At 39.6% G+C, this 17,340-nt stretch overlaps 1 protein-coding gene across 8 annotated transcripts in view; it reads right to left on the bottom strand.

Annotated features, from left to right (window-relative positions):
* The window catches only part of zmym4 (zinc finger MYM-type containing 4), a 65,731-nt gene that overhangs the window by 31,704 nt on the left and 16,687 nt on the right, over positions 1-17,340 (bottom strand). For all 8 annotated transcript variants that reach the window (XM_031895717.1, XM_012956523.3, XM_012956525.3 and 5 more), the window contains 5 exon segments: positions 14,059-14,120; positions 11,639-11,806; positions 9,084-9,162; positions 6,944-7,205; positions 3,212-3,386 (listed from right to left, as the gene is read on the bottom strand). In XM_031895717.1, coding sequence (XP_031751577.1) covers positions 3,212-3,386; positions 6,944-7,205; positions 9,084-9,162; positions 11,639-11,806; positions 14,059-14,120 — 746 coding nt within the window.

The raw sequence follows: 17,340 nt of genomic DNA, 5'->3' as shown, positions 1-17,340 counted from the left end.
TCTTATTTGGCACCTCCCTGAACTTTTATGATGTTTGTGTTGCTCTCCAAGTCTTTTAACATTTGACTGAGGCTAGCGAGTAAGAAAGGTTGGGGATCCCTGCTTTAAACAATAAAAACATTTTCATTTTGCTTCGGGTAAGTCATTTTTAATTACCTCCTTGCTTCACTGTCTAGAAAATGATATCCTTTTTACAGTTTGCAACTAATACAGATATATATTTCTAAGGTTTTTGATTTTTTTAAAAAATATATAACACAATACTTGGTTACATTTTAACATCTCTGTACTTTATCACATTACTTGAATTGGTTGGCTTCAGTAATATACTATACCCAGAACCAGAATGTCTGCAGCAGGCTTTTTTGAAGCCATCAGACTATTCTTGAAAAGGATGGTATATCAATAGCTTCAGCAAGTTTATAACAAGAACTTATAATTTTCACGACTTTTTGTAACTTGTGTATCTTGTGGATGCTAAGCTCTGAAAAAAGCCCTGCAAACATTCTACAATCTCTCAAGAAAATTTTCCTTTAGAGGTCATAGATTCATTAGTTAATATGGATGAGGTATACTTTTCAGAGCAAACACAGCTGTTGCCAGATATCGGTCTGGCAAGTAAATCTAAGGGCCCTATATATGGCCGATAAGCTACCAACTCTTTTCCTTCATTTTAAACAGGGGAAAAAAAAAAAGTATTTTGGCATACACCGATTTATGTTATAACAATTCCTCAATTACATAACAACGCTGACATGAGCTCAGATGGGCTTATGTAAAAAATGTCTTTAAAAGAAACCACAATAGTGTGCTCGCTGGGACTAGTCTTCCAGCGCCATTAGGTTCAGAGAGCATTGCAATCCCTCCCTCATCATCTTTCATTGTAAAATGACAAATTCTGTGACTTGAAGTTCCTCTGTTTTATTTAGAGCAGGGATCCCCAACCTTTTATACCCGTGAGCCACATTTCAATGGAAAAAGTGTTGTGAGCAACACAAGCATGAAAAAGGTTCCTGGGGGTGTCAGTAAAAGCTATAATTGGCTACTTAATAACCCCTATGTGGACTGGCACACGGGGAGCAACATCCAAGGGGCTGGGGAGCAACACGTTGCTCACGAGCCACTGGTTGGGGAACACTGATTTAGAGGGTGGCAAACAGATTCTCTGAAAAGCAGAAGAACTTTAAAAGGAGAAGTAAGACCAAAAAATAAAATTGTTTTAAACTAATTAAAATCTAATTTGCTATTGCCCTGCACAGGTAAACCTGATCTGTCTGCTGCATAAACAATACTATAGTTTTGTCATGATATAGGCCTGTAAGGGTTAATTAAGCAGGCCAAGGTATCCCAAAAATCTTCCCTAATGTGCCAGAAACAGATATACAACAGTCCTCTGGTCACTAGGGTCTGGAACCAGCCATGTGTAAAGGCCTCACAACCTGGAATGCCCAGCTCTAATCCCTGGCTGCTAAGAGCCATGCCATGTGGGGGAGTGAAAGCCCACATGGGGGTGAATTAGAGTTCACATTGGGACCAATCATAGGTGATGTGGAGGTCACACCATAACCCAAACTCACATTTATTGTCCCAGAACCCATACCATTTATACTAGAGGTACCAAAACCTGAGTATATGTTTAATTTAATATGGCCTTTCATACCAGTCCAAACATCACTGGATTTGGGTACTCGGTTTGTCAGATAGGAATATCTGGGCAGGGGCAGGTCGCACAGTAGTGATGTTTAGTTTGTATGGGACCGGTGGGATCATTTAGAACTGATGAATTTAGTTTCATCTTTCTATTATGTTCCCACAAGGCGTTATGGACATCATTTATCATTGGTCCAGTCCATACACTCAGGAGGTCATAAAACTCATACTGTGTTCTGCTAATGGTGACACCACTTGCAATCCTGAGGGAGGGGGGAGTGTCCAGTTACCTGATGCCCCTGCAAACTGTGACAAATGGTCAGCTCTGCTGACTATACTTGGATTTAAGCTTGCCATACACGTGGCGATCTGACGATGTTTCGTGCGACCATCGGTCGCACGAAACATCGTCAGATCCGCCACACACCGTCAGGGCTGAAACAGCAGATAAGGAGGTAGAAACAATAGGATTTCTACCTCCTTCTGCCGATTCAGCCCTGATGGCAGATTTTGGTCAGGCGCCTTCTATGGCGCCCGATCAAAATTTTCTAACCTGGCCGATCGGTGAGTCGTCCGATATCAGCAGCTTCCTGCGATATCGGTCGACTTGCCGACATGCCATACACGCACCGAATATCGTACGAAACGAGGTTTTGTACGATAGTATCGGTGCGTGCATGGCCAGCTTTACTTTGGAGGACCAATTTCGATTGGAGGTTTATCCGTGGTTTCCCCTTGCCTCCAGGACTAGAAAAACTCTGCTTGGTACAGTATAGGACTTCTGTTTTTCCCTTTTATTTTTCAAAACTGTTTGTACTCATTTTACTGTATGTCCTTTTTGTAACATCTTGTTTTACATATGCACTGTTATATCTTTTATAATATTAAATACAAAATTTAATAAGTTTGTCCTTGAAGCTCTAAAGCGTACCTAACCTCCGAGTGTGTAACTGTGTTGTGTGCCTTAGCCCTCTGCATGCTGTATCCTGATTAACCCTTTGACTGCTGGTAAGGAGAGTGTGTGTGTCAGTTCCTTACATTAACCCTTTCTCTATCAGAGTACTTGGCATCTCTCATAACCAGTGTAAGAAGTATGAGAGTGGTGGGAGCAAGCTGTGTATGAGTTGTGAGTGTTGGCTGGTCTTTGGGGTGCTGTGACGCTAGTCTGACCTGTGTGCGAGGTGTGTGAGACTGAGCAGGTGACCCTCTAGACAGCCAAGCCTAAAGTCACGTGGGTCTGAAGTGGTGTAATCGTGACAAGTTTATATAAACAAGCTGCTGTGCACCAGTGGAGGCAATTGAAATAGGTCTAAATGGCACAGGTTAAATAGTGGATAACAGATAAACTCATTAAAAAACACCATTATATTGTTTATAGCTGATCTGCTATGTAACGTTTTATAAACCTTTTCCCTTTTGAAAAGCTGCCCATGGCTACACAGCAGCTTTATATACTTACAAATAAACGGGAGGATAAGTCTCACATTAAAAGTAGACATTTCCAATAATGTGCATGTTTTCCACAAATATACAGGCAAATACTAAAGTAGTGACAACTTACCACTGCATTTTTCAGACACACACTGCACTTTGTTGAAATGCTATTTGTGTGTATAGTAACTGTTGGCTTTCTCTTAACTTCATATGCGGACAGGCATGTCTGACTGCAGAAGTCCTTGCTGGAACTTGGATTGTCAAACTGAGCTGTGATGACATCCTTGGGATCAGCAATAAGTCTGGATAAAAGACAACATTATAATTTCATTAATTCCTACAACAAATGCAAAGATGGGATCACTATTCAAATCAAACAAGAAAGTCCTCTTCTTTTTCATTTAAATCATAACGCTTACTAGCAATATGCTACCGGGCCGATTAAAACTCCACAGAATAGAAATTGTTGCAGTTTGCAATGTGCACCAGAATGTATTATTAATTTACACATTAATTTTTTACATGCCACATATTGTAGACTTTACAGTGCTGGCACACAAGTTACACTGTGACAGAGCAATTCTACAATTCGGGTTCCTGTTTATTCAGTCACGGATTACAACTGCCAGTAAAAAGGTACTAAGAGGATTAATGGGATGATATAAAACCATTTTTAGAGTAGCCAGTTTGTTTTTTTCTTTTTTTCCGGGGGTCGATGCAATGGCTCCAGGTGCAGGCACATCAATATGCATTTTTGGGCACAGGGGCAGAAAAATGCAGGTGGAGAATCCAACCCATGTGGCATTGGCCTATAAGTATTTACAGCTAAAGTGATATCTGGGCAGCGAACAAAACATCAACATTTGACTTTTTATCTTAAATTGTGTCATGGATTTTCTCATACCGCAGATGCAAGAAGAGGACAGTTCAGCCAGGCCCACTCAGTAATTATATGTATTTCGCAAATAGTAAAAAATAAATAAATAAAATGTGTAGTGAAAGAATACATCAAAGTGAAAGTGGATTGCCATCAGTTATGTTGTTAAAGTATATAACTGAAAAGCAATTATTTTTTTTTGACAGTGTTTGTTTATTCTTTATTTATATTTACTTGTATTTATATAGCACCAACACATTGACTTTACAGAGAATATACATCATTCATATCAGCCCCAAAATCCCATTTACACACACTATGGCCAGAAGCCAATTGAAGTGTGGGAGTGTTGAAGTTTTTGGAGTGTGGGAGGAAACCCACGCAAACATATGGAGAACATACAAACTTGCAATGTCTTAGTCCCCGAAACTATCACTAAAGCTGAAAATCAACACACACAATCCACCTTTAATAAATAACCTTTAAAGGAGAAGGAAAGGTAAAACCACTGAGAAAATGTTAAGCACCCCCACAGTGATTGTAATCGCTTACCTTATACTGGTACTCCTGTTAGGAGAAAAGCACACCAGCCCAGGGTAGCTGTAAGTGAGCGATCCTCTTCCGTATCTCTTTGTTCTTCCGAATCCCGGAGCTGGAGCATGTGCAGTAGGGTGAAAGTGCCGACTTTCACTCTACTGCATATGAGCAAGCAGCATGAAGACAGCAAAAGGAAGAGGATCGCTCTTTCGCAGCTACCCTGGGCTGGTGCAGTTTTCTCCTAACAGGAGCACCAGCCCGGGATATAATGTGTGCGATTACAGTGATTATACCCCCAGAATCAATACTTAACCGATAAACAGATTTACAGATCATAAACAGATTATATATTATTAAGTGACCTATTAAAGAATCTCGCCAAATATTGCCCTTTTACATCCTGTCCCTTTATCCACCATTTTGTTATGGGCTCCCTCAGAGTTCACATGAGAAGAAATAACCACAAGCCACACAGCCCCTGACTATGACGTTTTTCAGCCTAGTACTGGTGACGTAGCAAATCCCGTTTCCATGGTGCTAATAGTGCAAAATAGCAAAAAACGCAGCGTATTTCCGCTAGGTCTGGCAGCTACCTTTGCGTATACATAGGAATAGCTTGCTTTGCAAATACTGGCGTATTTCGGCCTACGATTGAAAAATCCGTGCTAAGGCGTTTTCTAGCATATTTCCGCATTGTGTGGTTTGCTTCGAGTCTTTTCAAGCTATTTCTATGGATGATGATATCGGGCGTTTTTCAGCCATCGAGAGAATTAGAAAAAACGCAGCGGAAAAACGCCACGTGTGGCATCAGCCTTAACTGTAACAGGAAGTAGTGTGTTAGCAAAAGGCAGAACTCTGTCCATAAATTGGCTGATGTGACCTAGCATGTATGTGTGCCTTGGCTTGTGTGCACTGTGAATCCTATGATCCCAGGAGGCGGCCCTTAATTCTTAAAATGGCAATCTTCTATTTAGGGATTACCCAATGGCACATAGTACTATAAAGAATATTTTTATGAAAATGGTTTATTTAACTTAAGCGGGGTTTTACACACGAGACCTAGAATTATTGGGGGTATAGTTTCTTTTAAGCTGACCATATTTGCATTCCTTTTTCATTTCTTATTTCTAAAACCTTTTTGAATACACTGCAATTCTCTGTAGCAAGTTAACAGATGACTAAATTTCTATGCATCATCCAAGCAACAAAACATTAAAACAACCATCTAAGCACATATCAGTTCCACAATCGGGTTTATGTAAGTCTCTCCATTTAGTATTAGGCTGAGGGCACATGAGGCGCAGGCTCAGCTTCACTCCACCTGCATTTTTACAGACAGAGAAAAGCTGATGTGCTTCCATGCTCTGAGCTGTTCCTCTGCACTAACAGGCACAACATCAGCCTGTGTGCAAACAAATGAGCAGATATTGTCACGTTAACACAAAACTATGCATTTTCACACCAATATCTGCTTGGTGTGTCTGCACTGATAGGTACAGCATTGGCCTGCTTTAGAGAGCAACAGCTGAGCAGATAGGAGCCCAATGGCTTCTCTCCACCTGTGGGGAAAACGTAGGATGAGAGAAGCGGAGCCTGTATCTTGTGTGCCTTCAAGCTGTATTGTGAAATTTGGTATATACTTTCATCCAGCAGACAAAAAAAATTATGTTGCAAGGAAAATGTACTAGCCAAAATAAAGTTGTACAAGAAGCAAAACATGCATACTTAAGGCAACCGACCAGACCACAATGCCACAAAGACTTAAGCAGTTACACTGAATATACCAGCAAACTTGTAACTATGTACAAGATAATCAAAATAAAACTGCTACAGCAACCATCACTAAACTGATCTCTGTTGTGCAATTTGATTTTACATTAATGGTTAAGTTCACTTTTACTATTAAAATATAGTATTGGAACTATTCAAAGCAGCTTTTCAAATGTATTTAATTATCTGTCTTCCTATTCTGGCCGTTTCAAGCCTATAACCAAACTATGTCTATTTGTCAAGAGGTCATTGAACCTGGCAACCAAACAATACACTGACCATAATCCTCTAATTTAATTGTTATTATTACTTTTTATTATTTTTTTCCTTTCAAGACCTCTTACTCTTAATCATCTTCCATTTTGATTTTAAAACAATTGTCTGGTTGACTGGGTTAATTAAGCCATAGCAAAGAGATAAGTTTAATTCAAAGTCTGAATATATACATAATAAATAACTCTTGTGAAGTCACCCCATACATCAGTGGTCTGCACTAAACTCTCAAAAAACACATTATACACAACAACACTAATAAGTGTTTCATTTCTTAACAGAAGATATGTAAGAACATATCTTTGGTACTAATTTTAGCACACTTTATTGATTTTCTTTATACTATTAGCAAAAGAACACAGTTTGTGTAAATACTGTGGATAGTAAGGGCAAAGGATTTACTTTCCACAGCTGGAGCAGGTCCTCCTAGGGGTAGGCATAGGTCTTGCAGGGGGAACAGTGTAGCCAGTGAGGCACAAGGTCGAACAGAAAAGCTGGGTGGACCCTTTCCGCTGGTAAGCTGTCTGTCCTTTCTGCAGGATCTTTTTGCAGCCAGAACAGGATACTCTGACAGAGGTTGATGGTACTGCTGGAACTGTGGGGAGAGACTTGTTAGCTCCTGGGGAGGTTATAGGGGTCTGCAAGCTTGAAGAAAGTTGAGGAGCTGTAGTCAAAAAAAAGATAATAGTGAAAGGCCAATTAGACAGATTATTTGGAGGCATTAACTAATTTTTTAACACTGTGAATAAAATAATGTCACTGTAAAGCATTCATAATAAAAAAAGAGACTGACTTTATGAAATGTAAAATGGAAAGTAAAATTGTAATATGTCATGTGTGTATATTATAGGCAGAATTGCTGAAAAGAGTTTGTTTTTTTATTATTTATTTCTTAACCAGGTCCAGCTGCTAATCCAAGTATCAGATTAAAAGATTATTCTCTGTGGCATTTAAGATAAATTTGCATAAACCGAATGCATTATTTTGATGCAGAGTGGTGGCTACATGCAAAAGATAACTATAATAATATAAACATCTTTTATACATATGCATTGCTTACTGCCATGACATTGACTTGACAAAGGTGTAGTAAACAATTATCTGCTTATGAAATTACAATGCTTTACCTGCGTCTTAAACAGAAAATAAAAGGGGGACCACTAGCATATTTTAAAACTCAAAAATGAATTCTCTCTTTGACAACAAAGTAAGTTCACAAAGATCAACATATTAAATAAAATTAGATAAGGTTCATAAATTGTTTTACACCAGGTTTGGGTCACAAAGAATAATCACCAATTTAATAAGAAACAATGGTCAATGTGAAAAGATTGACTTAAGAACTTCAAATTGGGATAACCATTTAGAAGCCTAAGAATAATAGTTATTTTGGAGCTTCTGGGGCTTCTGATTTTAAATCCATGCCAGAAAAGGCAGTTTTGGCTGCAGTTTGTTATTGTTGTGTAAATGGATTTAATTCAGCTTTATCATTTTAAAAATACAGACACAACCCTAATAAAGTAATTAAGGCATCAGTCTTTGCTGTCAAAGTATCTATATCTGGAATCATAATTTGGCTGGATCTAGATGGACTTGAACTCACACATAATGCAAAACCATTATCCAACAAAGGAGCAAATGGGGACACTGCTGGGTCTACGTTTTGATTAAGAGCAAAAATCTTTTTCTAGTTTATTTTACGCCTGCATATGGACCAAGCTGCTAAAATATTACAAATACTGCTGTTGGTAAAGTCCCATCATCACAACATCATCTAAGCATAACAATATCTCTGCCTCCACTGGGGCATACTCAAGACCAGTTCCTTCCTCCTATTCTTACAGCACACAAAAAAAACAGAAGGTGACCCCAGCAGAATTGAAAGCCTGAGAATACCACATTAGTGATGAGTGAATCTGCCCCATTTCACCAAAATATTTGTGAAACAGCACTTCAATCTTTAGGGGTTCTGGGGGAAAATGTTGCTCATCCCTATACCACACCTTTAACGCTAATTACTGGACATGGATTAGAGCATAGTAACTAGACCCAAACTAAAATTATCCTCAGTGCCTCCCACAAGCCATTCCAGTAAATCAAATGCTGTCTCTGGGTCAAACACAACCACTGGAAATTTTTGGGGGGAAATTGAAAGTAGCTTCTCAGATTGGTCTCTGTCACCCAACCCATAATAAAAACGGTCTGATCACAATGTATCAACTTATCTATTCCCCTTTTTTGGTTCTTGCAAGGTAGATTAGTTTACCATCCCCAGCCTTCCCCCTGGTTGTTAGCAGAAGTCCATAACAAAAGGTATGTGCATTGGTAATCTATCATCTACCTGGCAAAGACCATACATGGAATCACTGAATGTCCCTGTTTAGCTCAAAAAATAACAAAAAAAATAGATTTTTTTTTTACTAAAACAACAGGTAAGAAGTATGCTCAGCACAAGCACTGTTTAAAGAACTCATGCTGAAAAAGGAGAGTATCCCCACTGAGTATTATTCACAGAACTTAAAAATAATTTATTGGTACTCACCCAGTGGGCTGCCACTGACTGAAAACACTGCACTGATTTTCAATTCGCCTTCAGAAGATTTTGGCTGCTGGGTATATTCCTAAAGTGGGGGGGAAAGGGGGTGGGAAATAAGAGTCAATGCAGCAGCTTTCCCATACATACAATGTTCTGTTGACAATAATAATTACATTATACACAGATAGCATAAATACAAAAACAAATACAAAACAAAACAAAGCCCCATACCATATTCAAGAGTTCCTAGATTACATACAGGTTTTTCTCTTGTTATTAATATGGAGGCACATCCTGTGGTATGTTAATCACCACTGTTTGTAAAGTATTGTATGCCACTGTGCTTTACGATCCTTCCTATAAGATTCCATGACCATGTTCTAGTAAGATCTGTGTTGGCGGTCTAACAGAAGAGGACCAAAACCTAGGGGAAGATGGCACCTTTGAACTCAGCTGAGAAGCGCTGCAGATTTGTGGCAGGTCAGTACACAGGGACACTTTTAAACAGAATAGCTGTTGCAGGAAAGAGATTGGAGGTGGGACAGTGTAGCAGGGCTTTGGATTAGGGTTAAGTTTTCCTTTAACAAAACTAGCCATGTATGGTTCCACTTATTAGTAATAACTAAAATTTTGCTGTAAATGCATTGATTTAAAAGTTTTTGCCCTTCCAGAGAGCTTGCACTTACAGTACTATTGGTTCCCAGGCTATGACTTTTATCGGCTGCAACAGAACATAAGCAATGAATTTTAAAGCTTTATGATGAGGACCAACAAATCTTTGAAACATAAAAGGGGAATATGTCCATCCATAAAACAAGGAAAATTTGCTCCTGGGAAATTTCGCAATTTAGATTTTTTTTTTTGTCTTGTTTTTCTGATAGTAGTACAGGTATGGGACCCATTATCCAGAATGCTCAGGACCTGGGGTTTTCCTGATAAGGGGTCTTTCCATAATTTGGATCTCCTACTTGTTTTGGCTCCAATAAGGATTAATTATATCTTAGTTGGTTTCCGGATAAGGGGTTCGATACCTGTAGTACAGGAGCATCCACTGCAGTTATCATCTGACCCTGTTATAAGTTTATGATATTAGCAATGTATTACTGCTAAAAAAGTGTATATGGAAAATACCAATTGAAGTCAATTGCAAAAATGCTCCAAATAGTTTTATGGGTAGGTATGTGTTTCCTTTAATACGCATAAAGTTTCAGCTTTTTCATGAGGTTCTAGCTCACATAAAAGGCTTGATTCCTATTTCTGCCACAAAGTATTTATAAAAAATATTTTATACAAATCTGAAGTTTGTCCAACATCTACAAAATAACATTTCTAGACAGCATCAGTCCAATTTGATATTAGAGATCTGTTCACCATATAAAGTTTGTATTGAGAGCCATGAATGTAATATAACCCTTATTTATCTCTACTTACAGTAACTGAAAAATAATTAGGACGAAGACACAAAGGACAATTAATTAACATGCCACAAACAATGCTCGATTAAGGTCCCCATACACGGGCCGATAGTAGCTGCCGATTCGGCAGCTAATCGGCCCGTGTATGGGCAGAAATGAGCAGCCTGGCTGACCGATATCTGAAATTGGCCATATCTCGATCGGCCAGGTTAGAAAATCCAGTTGGATCGGGGACGGCATCGGCTCGTTGATGCAGTCCCCGAACCAACTGCCCCATGGCCGCAAATGTAATTCGATCGTCTGGCCCCAGGGCCAAACGATCGGATTATTTTTTAGCTACTTGCTACCCGATATCGCCCACCCTTAGGTGGGGATATCAGGTGAAGATCCGCTCGCTTGGCGACATCGCCAAGCGAGCGGATCTTATAGTGTATGGGGACCTTTAGTCGTTAGCTGAAATTTTTTTTTTAAAAGTTGCAGCGACTAATCGCCCCCGTGTGTCTTTGACCATATATTCTTAATAGCTTATTGGTTATCTGCTACAAAAACATGGGCCCTACAATCCTACTTAAACCTGGGTTGCAGTCTCCATGAATAGTGACTATTAACAGTATGCTACACTAGGCAATTCAGGGCTTTTGTTGCAATTTCCAGCTCTGTGGGCTGCCAACAAAATGCTCAGAACATTTCTAGATTCATTTCATTGGCAATAGCCTGGACCTGAAGATCGGAAATAGCACTGAAATAAACGAGGGCCAATTTTAAGGATTTTGTTGCCTGCTCAGTGAGCGGAGAATCTCTCCAAGCACACTGAATCTCCCAGTATGCTTTATTACAGGTTTGGAATCAAACATTCAGTTTTTAGCAGTGCAGGGTAAAAAATACAATACATTATAATGAGTAGCTTACCTAGTAGTTTGACATACTTGCATACAAAACTGTTTTGTGAGTTGGCTTTAATTGTTCTTTCTTAATACGTACTAGGTCTAATTCAGACCTTAGTAGTGTTAGTATGGTTTGCAGTTTAGCAGTTATGATGCACACTGGAGTAGAATTAAACGACAATTTGGAAAACACACACATCTCAAGTAATAGTGTATACACCGCATATTCACACCATCCACTAAGAAACAAAAGTTAGTTTACCTCAGAATTGTCTGGCTCATCTTTGATTTTGTCCACAAAAGGCGGAGGTGCTAAAGCTTTGTCATAATCATCATCCATTGGCTCCTCCTTTATTCTCACACCAGAGGCAAAAGAGTTACCCAGGCTGTCCCCCATTGGGGACTTGCTACTGAATGAGTAACTAGATTCCTGAAAGATTATATAAAAAAAAATGCTAAGATAAGGAAAAACAGAATTTTTACAGAGATAATAAGCTCCTTACTTCTAATAATGTTACAGATACGCGAAGGGGAAAAGGTGGCTTTATTTAAAAACAATTTAAATGGTAACCAGCTTCGAGACTCCTCTCCACAAGGTTAATACACACAGGACTGTATATACACCTCCTGAGCCATATCAAACCCCCCACCCCCCCCCCAATGCCACACCAGATGTTTTTCCTTCATTTAAATGTCTATCTAAATAATTACAGGTTTTTTCTTTTGCATAATGTAAGAAAAAAGTAATTCTTCCATAAACATTGAATTTCTTTAGTTGTTTTACAGTTAATTGTACATTAATCTGCAATTAATCTGCAGTTTGTCTGTCCTTTGCTATTAGCTTCTCGGTTTGACTACTACTGTATGCGAAACTAAAAAGCTTCCTTTCTCTGATTTACCCAATGTACTTGGCTATACAAATAAACATCCATGGGTACTTTCCTGCAGATTACTGCTCCTTTCAAGTAGTTAAATGCACAGTACAGTAAGCTATGAAGTACTAAACTATACTATGACCTCCTAGGGCACTGCAAGGTATAAACAGAAGCAGGGAAAAATATGGTGGCGCTATGCAGGAAAGTATCCTAAGATAGCTTGTGTAATTTTTTTTACTAAAAAAAAGAATCAGGTCAGCCAAACTATGGGTGTAGAAAGTAGTGTACTCAAGAGTTGGGGAGAGGTTATATTGCTTTTTTTTTTTTTTTTTTTAAGTGGGGGAGCCAGGGAGGATTACAGAAAACATTTTCGTGGCATACAGAACACTTATGGCCAAAGAAATACATATCAAAATAAAACACCAAATATAATTACATCTCCTAAACACTACCTGTATGCTTAAAAGAACAGTAACACCAAAAATGAAAATTTGTCAAAGTAATTAATCTATAATGTACTGCTTCCCAGAACTGGTAAAAGTTGTGTATTTACTTCAGTAAAGGCCCCCATACACGGGCCAATAGAAGCTGCCGATATCGGTCCCTTGGACCGACTCGGCAGCTTATCTGCCCGTGTAGGGGCAGAAACGAGCGGGCTGGCCGACCGATATCTGGCCTGAAATTGGCCAGATATCGATCGGCCAGGTTAGAAAATCCAGTCGGATCGGGGACCGCATCGGCTCGTTGATGTGGTCCCCGAACCGACTGCCCCATTGCTGCCTACATAAACCGGTCGTTTGGCCCCGGATATCGGGGGAAGATCCGCTCACTTGGCGATCTCGCCAAGCGAGCGGATCTTACCGTGTATGGGGACATTTAGACTACTATAGGTTATATAAATTCTCTGCTGTTTAGCCATGGGGGCAGCCATTCAAACGGAGAAAAGGCACAGGTTACATAAAAGATAAGAGATAAACTCTGTGAAAAACAATGGTATTTTATCTGTTATTGGCTATGTAACCTGTGCCTTTTCTCCAGCTTGAATGGCTGCCCCCGTAGCTACACAGCAGGGTATTTATATAAACTATAGTAGTGTTACTGAGGCAAACATACCAGTTTTACCAGTGCAGGGCAGCAGTACATTTTATTTTAATTACTTTTGGTGTTACTGTTTCTTTAAAGGACAATGAAAGGTTAATATAAATTAAAAGTAAGTATAAAGGCATTCTTTTTAAGTACTTACTGCATATCTAAATTCCCAGATACCTGCTTGCTTCTCTGAGATATGGTGCTGGCAGCCTACAGCAGTGTAAAGACTCCAGTGACATCACTGAAATCTCTCTTCCCTTCCTATAGGCTGCCAGTGGCAGACTTCCTATTCTCTGAGCATGTGTGTAACTTGATCCTGTCTCCTGTTCTCTGAGCTACACATGCCCACCAGCCAATCAGAAGCGGATCTGGCAGAGGGGAGGGGGGGAGGGAATGAAACACTTGTGCAGTATGAAGCAAGGAGGGAAAGGAAGGGAGAATACCTTTTTAGAGATGGCTGCCTGTTCTAGAAAATGTGAAGTAAATGTGACTGAGTAAATATTTGATTAGGTGAGCCAAAAGTGTGGCGTTTTTACTAAACAATAGGAGGACTAATGGGCAGTATGCGTTTTAAATTTTGACTTGCATTCTCCTTTAATGTGTGCAAGTCACATTGCAAATCTATTACAATATAAACACTGAATGACACTTACATTTAGGGCTTGAGCAATCATAAAATAGGTCCATAGAATCTTAACATTTATATCTCTTGGCTTACCCTAAAATTGCTGTCTGGAGCTTGTGCCACCAGCTGTGCTCTCGAAGTTTCCTCCATTTGACCTATAAATTAGCACAGGAAAATATGAACAAAAATATTACAGTTGTTAAAACTCTGTTATAAACAGGTAAAGGGTATGGGAGCGGCTTCTCAGAATTTTCAGGACCTGGGGTTTTTCAAATAAGGGGTCTTTACGTCATTTGGATCTTCAAACAAGTCAGTGATCCCCAACCAGTGGCTGGTGAGCAACTATAATGCTATATAATGTATAATGCCAAAACAGAGCCTTTTGTAGGCTGCCAATTCACATAGGGACTATTAAAGGAGAAGGAAAGGTAAAAACTAAGTAAGCTTTATAAGAAAGGTCTATGTAAATACAGCCATAAGAACTCACAGAAACGCTGCACTGAGTTCTCTGTCAGGATTTGTTGTCTCTTTATTTTCCTGTGCCAGAGACACGCAACTCTCTACTCTCTCCCCTCTCCTGCTCCTCCTCTCCCTCAAAAATACTAAGAACTCACCCCCCCCCCCCCCCAGAATGTGGATCTGAGCCAATCAGCAGGAAGGTTCCTCATTCTTACAAACTGAGCATGTACACGGGTCTTGGTCTCGGTGCAGGAGCGAGGCATTATGGGAACTAAATTCTTGGATATTGTGCATCATCTAAGCAACCCTTTATGTGCCAATACATACACTCATATATATCGGACTAAGGGGCCGATATGGGCAGCTAGAATCAGCCCGTGTATGGCAGCCTTTAGTCTTAAAGCCTTTAATGAAATCTGCAATTACATAACAAGGCATTCCACAATCTCACTGCTGTCAGTGTGAAGAACCATTTGAGCTACTTCAAGGAAAAGTACACTTCCTCTATTTGTATACTAGAAGATAGAAAATGGAGACTGGATAAAGCAGTTATACCACAAAGTGTAATTTATTACATTACATGTTTCAGGCATTACAAGTCCTTTGTCAGATATGACAAAGGGCTTGTGATTTGACATTTGACAAAGGGCTAGTAAACCCCGAAACATGTAGTGTAATAAACTGCACTTTGCTGAATCCTGAAATATTAAGTCAAGAAGTTTTGCGCTCAGGGCTCTGGCACACAGGGAGATTAGTCGCCCGTGACAAATCTCCCTATTCGCGGGCGACTAATCTCCCCGAATTGCCATCCCACTGGCGAAAACGTAAATCACCGGTGGGATGGCACACGCTGCGCAGGCGAGTTCGGGGAGATTAGTCGCCCGTGACAAGAGAGATTTGTTGCGGGCAACTAATCTCCCCGTGTGCCAGAGCCCTCACAGAGCTTAGTCCTTTTAGTAACCTGGTATGAATACTATCTGGTTCTGGACCTTTGATTACTTTGTAGTTTTTGCACGTTTTGGTATCTTTTGAACTTCCTCCTCTGTCAATCAGTCATCAAGTTACATTTTAAGGTGGCCATACACACTACAATTAGAATCTTTTCAACAACCATAGGTCATAGAAAACATTGTTTGTCTACTCTACAAACGTTAAAAGCTGAATCGTCAGATATGCAGGTAAAAGAAGATGACTTTATACTGTCAAAGTTTGCAAGTTTAAAATTTAGTGTCTTAGTTACATTCGTCTCTGCCATAAGATCACGAAAAAAAACATGCAATGATCAGTGTTTCCTAAATGCTCAATGACACTAGAACTGTATTATTATTAACTGTGCAAGATTCAAGAGAACATCTTTCCTGGTAGGTTTCTGAACAGCATAAAATAAAAATGTCAATTAGCATATTAACAAACCTGCTATTTTTTTCAGACTTTTAACTCCAGTCAATATATGGCCAAGTTCTGAAGCCTCTTTGTAAAACTAGCTGGGCTTAACTTATACTGGCAGCACACCGGACAGCCATAGTATCTAAAACATCAGCCTTTATTCATTCCCTTTAAAAACACCTCGCCTGACGGCTCTCCAGGCAGCCAAAAAACGATTATTCTGTGAGGCTGCAATTTTATTGACATTGTTACATTTATTACTTATTTTTCTATTCAGGCACACTTCTATTCATATTTCAGTCTTTCAAACTGCTGCCTGGTTGCTAGGTTAAATTGGGCCCTAGCAACCAGATAGGTGCTGAAGTTCCAAACTGGAGCACTACACCTTCAAACTACTTAACTTTCAAAAGTAATAATAGTTTGCGGATATGTAACAGATACTTCAGAACTTGGTTCTTGTGAGTACGAATGGACACTGTACTGCTGTTGCTCCCAGATGTTTCCTCTTCACAGTTACTTCACTTAAAGGAAAACTATACCCCCAAAATAAATACTTAACCAACAGTTTATATTATGTTTAGTAACCTATTAAAGACTTTTGCCAAACTGGAATATATACATCAGTAAATATTGCCCTTTTACATCCTTTATATTGATCCACCATTTAGTGATGGGCTGTGTGCTCCCTCAGAGATCACATGGCCAGAAATAATGCAGCTTTAACTGTAACAGGAAGTAGTGTGTTAGCAAAAGGCAGAACTCTGTCCATTAATTGGCTGATGTGGCTAAACATGTTATGCGTGCCTTGGCTTGTTTGTGTGCACTGTGAATCTTATGATCCCAGGAGGCGTACCTTAATTCTTAAAATGGCAATTTTCTACCCAATGGCACATACTACTAAAAATAGTTTATTTAGATGAAGCAGGGTATGAACTTGTATATGCAATATATTTTTATAGAGACCTACATTGTTTGGGGGTACAATGTGGCAGGGTAGAAATTTGAAGAACTGTTTTATAAGGTGGCATCCTATGACTATGGCAAGTTGGATGTCACTGAATTCAGTAGGACCTTACACATGTTGCATAAAGGAGAACTAAAGCTCAGTAACTAATTGCATTTCAGCTCAGAAACCAGTGCAAATTGTATTTGATATTCATAATCAGTCCTGTATCAGCTTATATGACAGGTGATCCTCCACTTGATGATTTGCAACACCCCCTAAGCTGAGCTTCTAAACAGCTGCCCAGAGCACACTGTGCAGTGTCACTGACACTCTCACCTAAATCCAAGATGGGAAGTTCCTGTGCGCAAATTTAAAGGAAACGCATCATTACTGTGATAGTGATGCTAAACCTTTAGGCTAGTGCAGTAAGTTCAGTATATAAAATGCAACGGTTTGGGGACCGCATAAACGAGCCGATGCGTTCCACGAACCGACTAAAAATCAAACCTGCCAGATCGAAATCTGGCCATTTTCAGGCCAGATGTCGGTCGGGCAGGCCTGTCGTTAGTCAGTGCCAATACATG

The sequence above is a fragment of the Xenopus tropicalis genome, chromosome 2 (genome assembly GCF_000004195.4).
Source record: "Xenopus tropicalis strain Nigerian chromosome 2, UCB_Xtro_10.0, whole genome shotgun sequence".
Classification (NCBI taxonomy): domain Eukaryota; kingdom Metazoa; phylum Chordata; class Amphibia; order Anura; family Pipidae; genus Xenopus; species Xenopus tropicalis.
The sequence above is the reverse complement of the archived record's forward strand: the minus strand, read 5'-3'. Positions and strand labels throughout refer to the sequence as shown.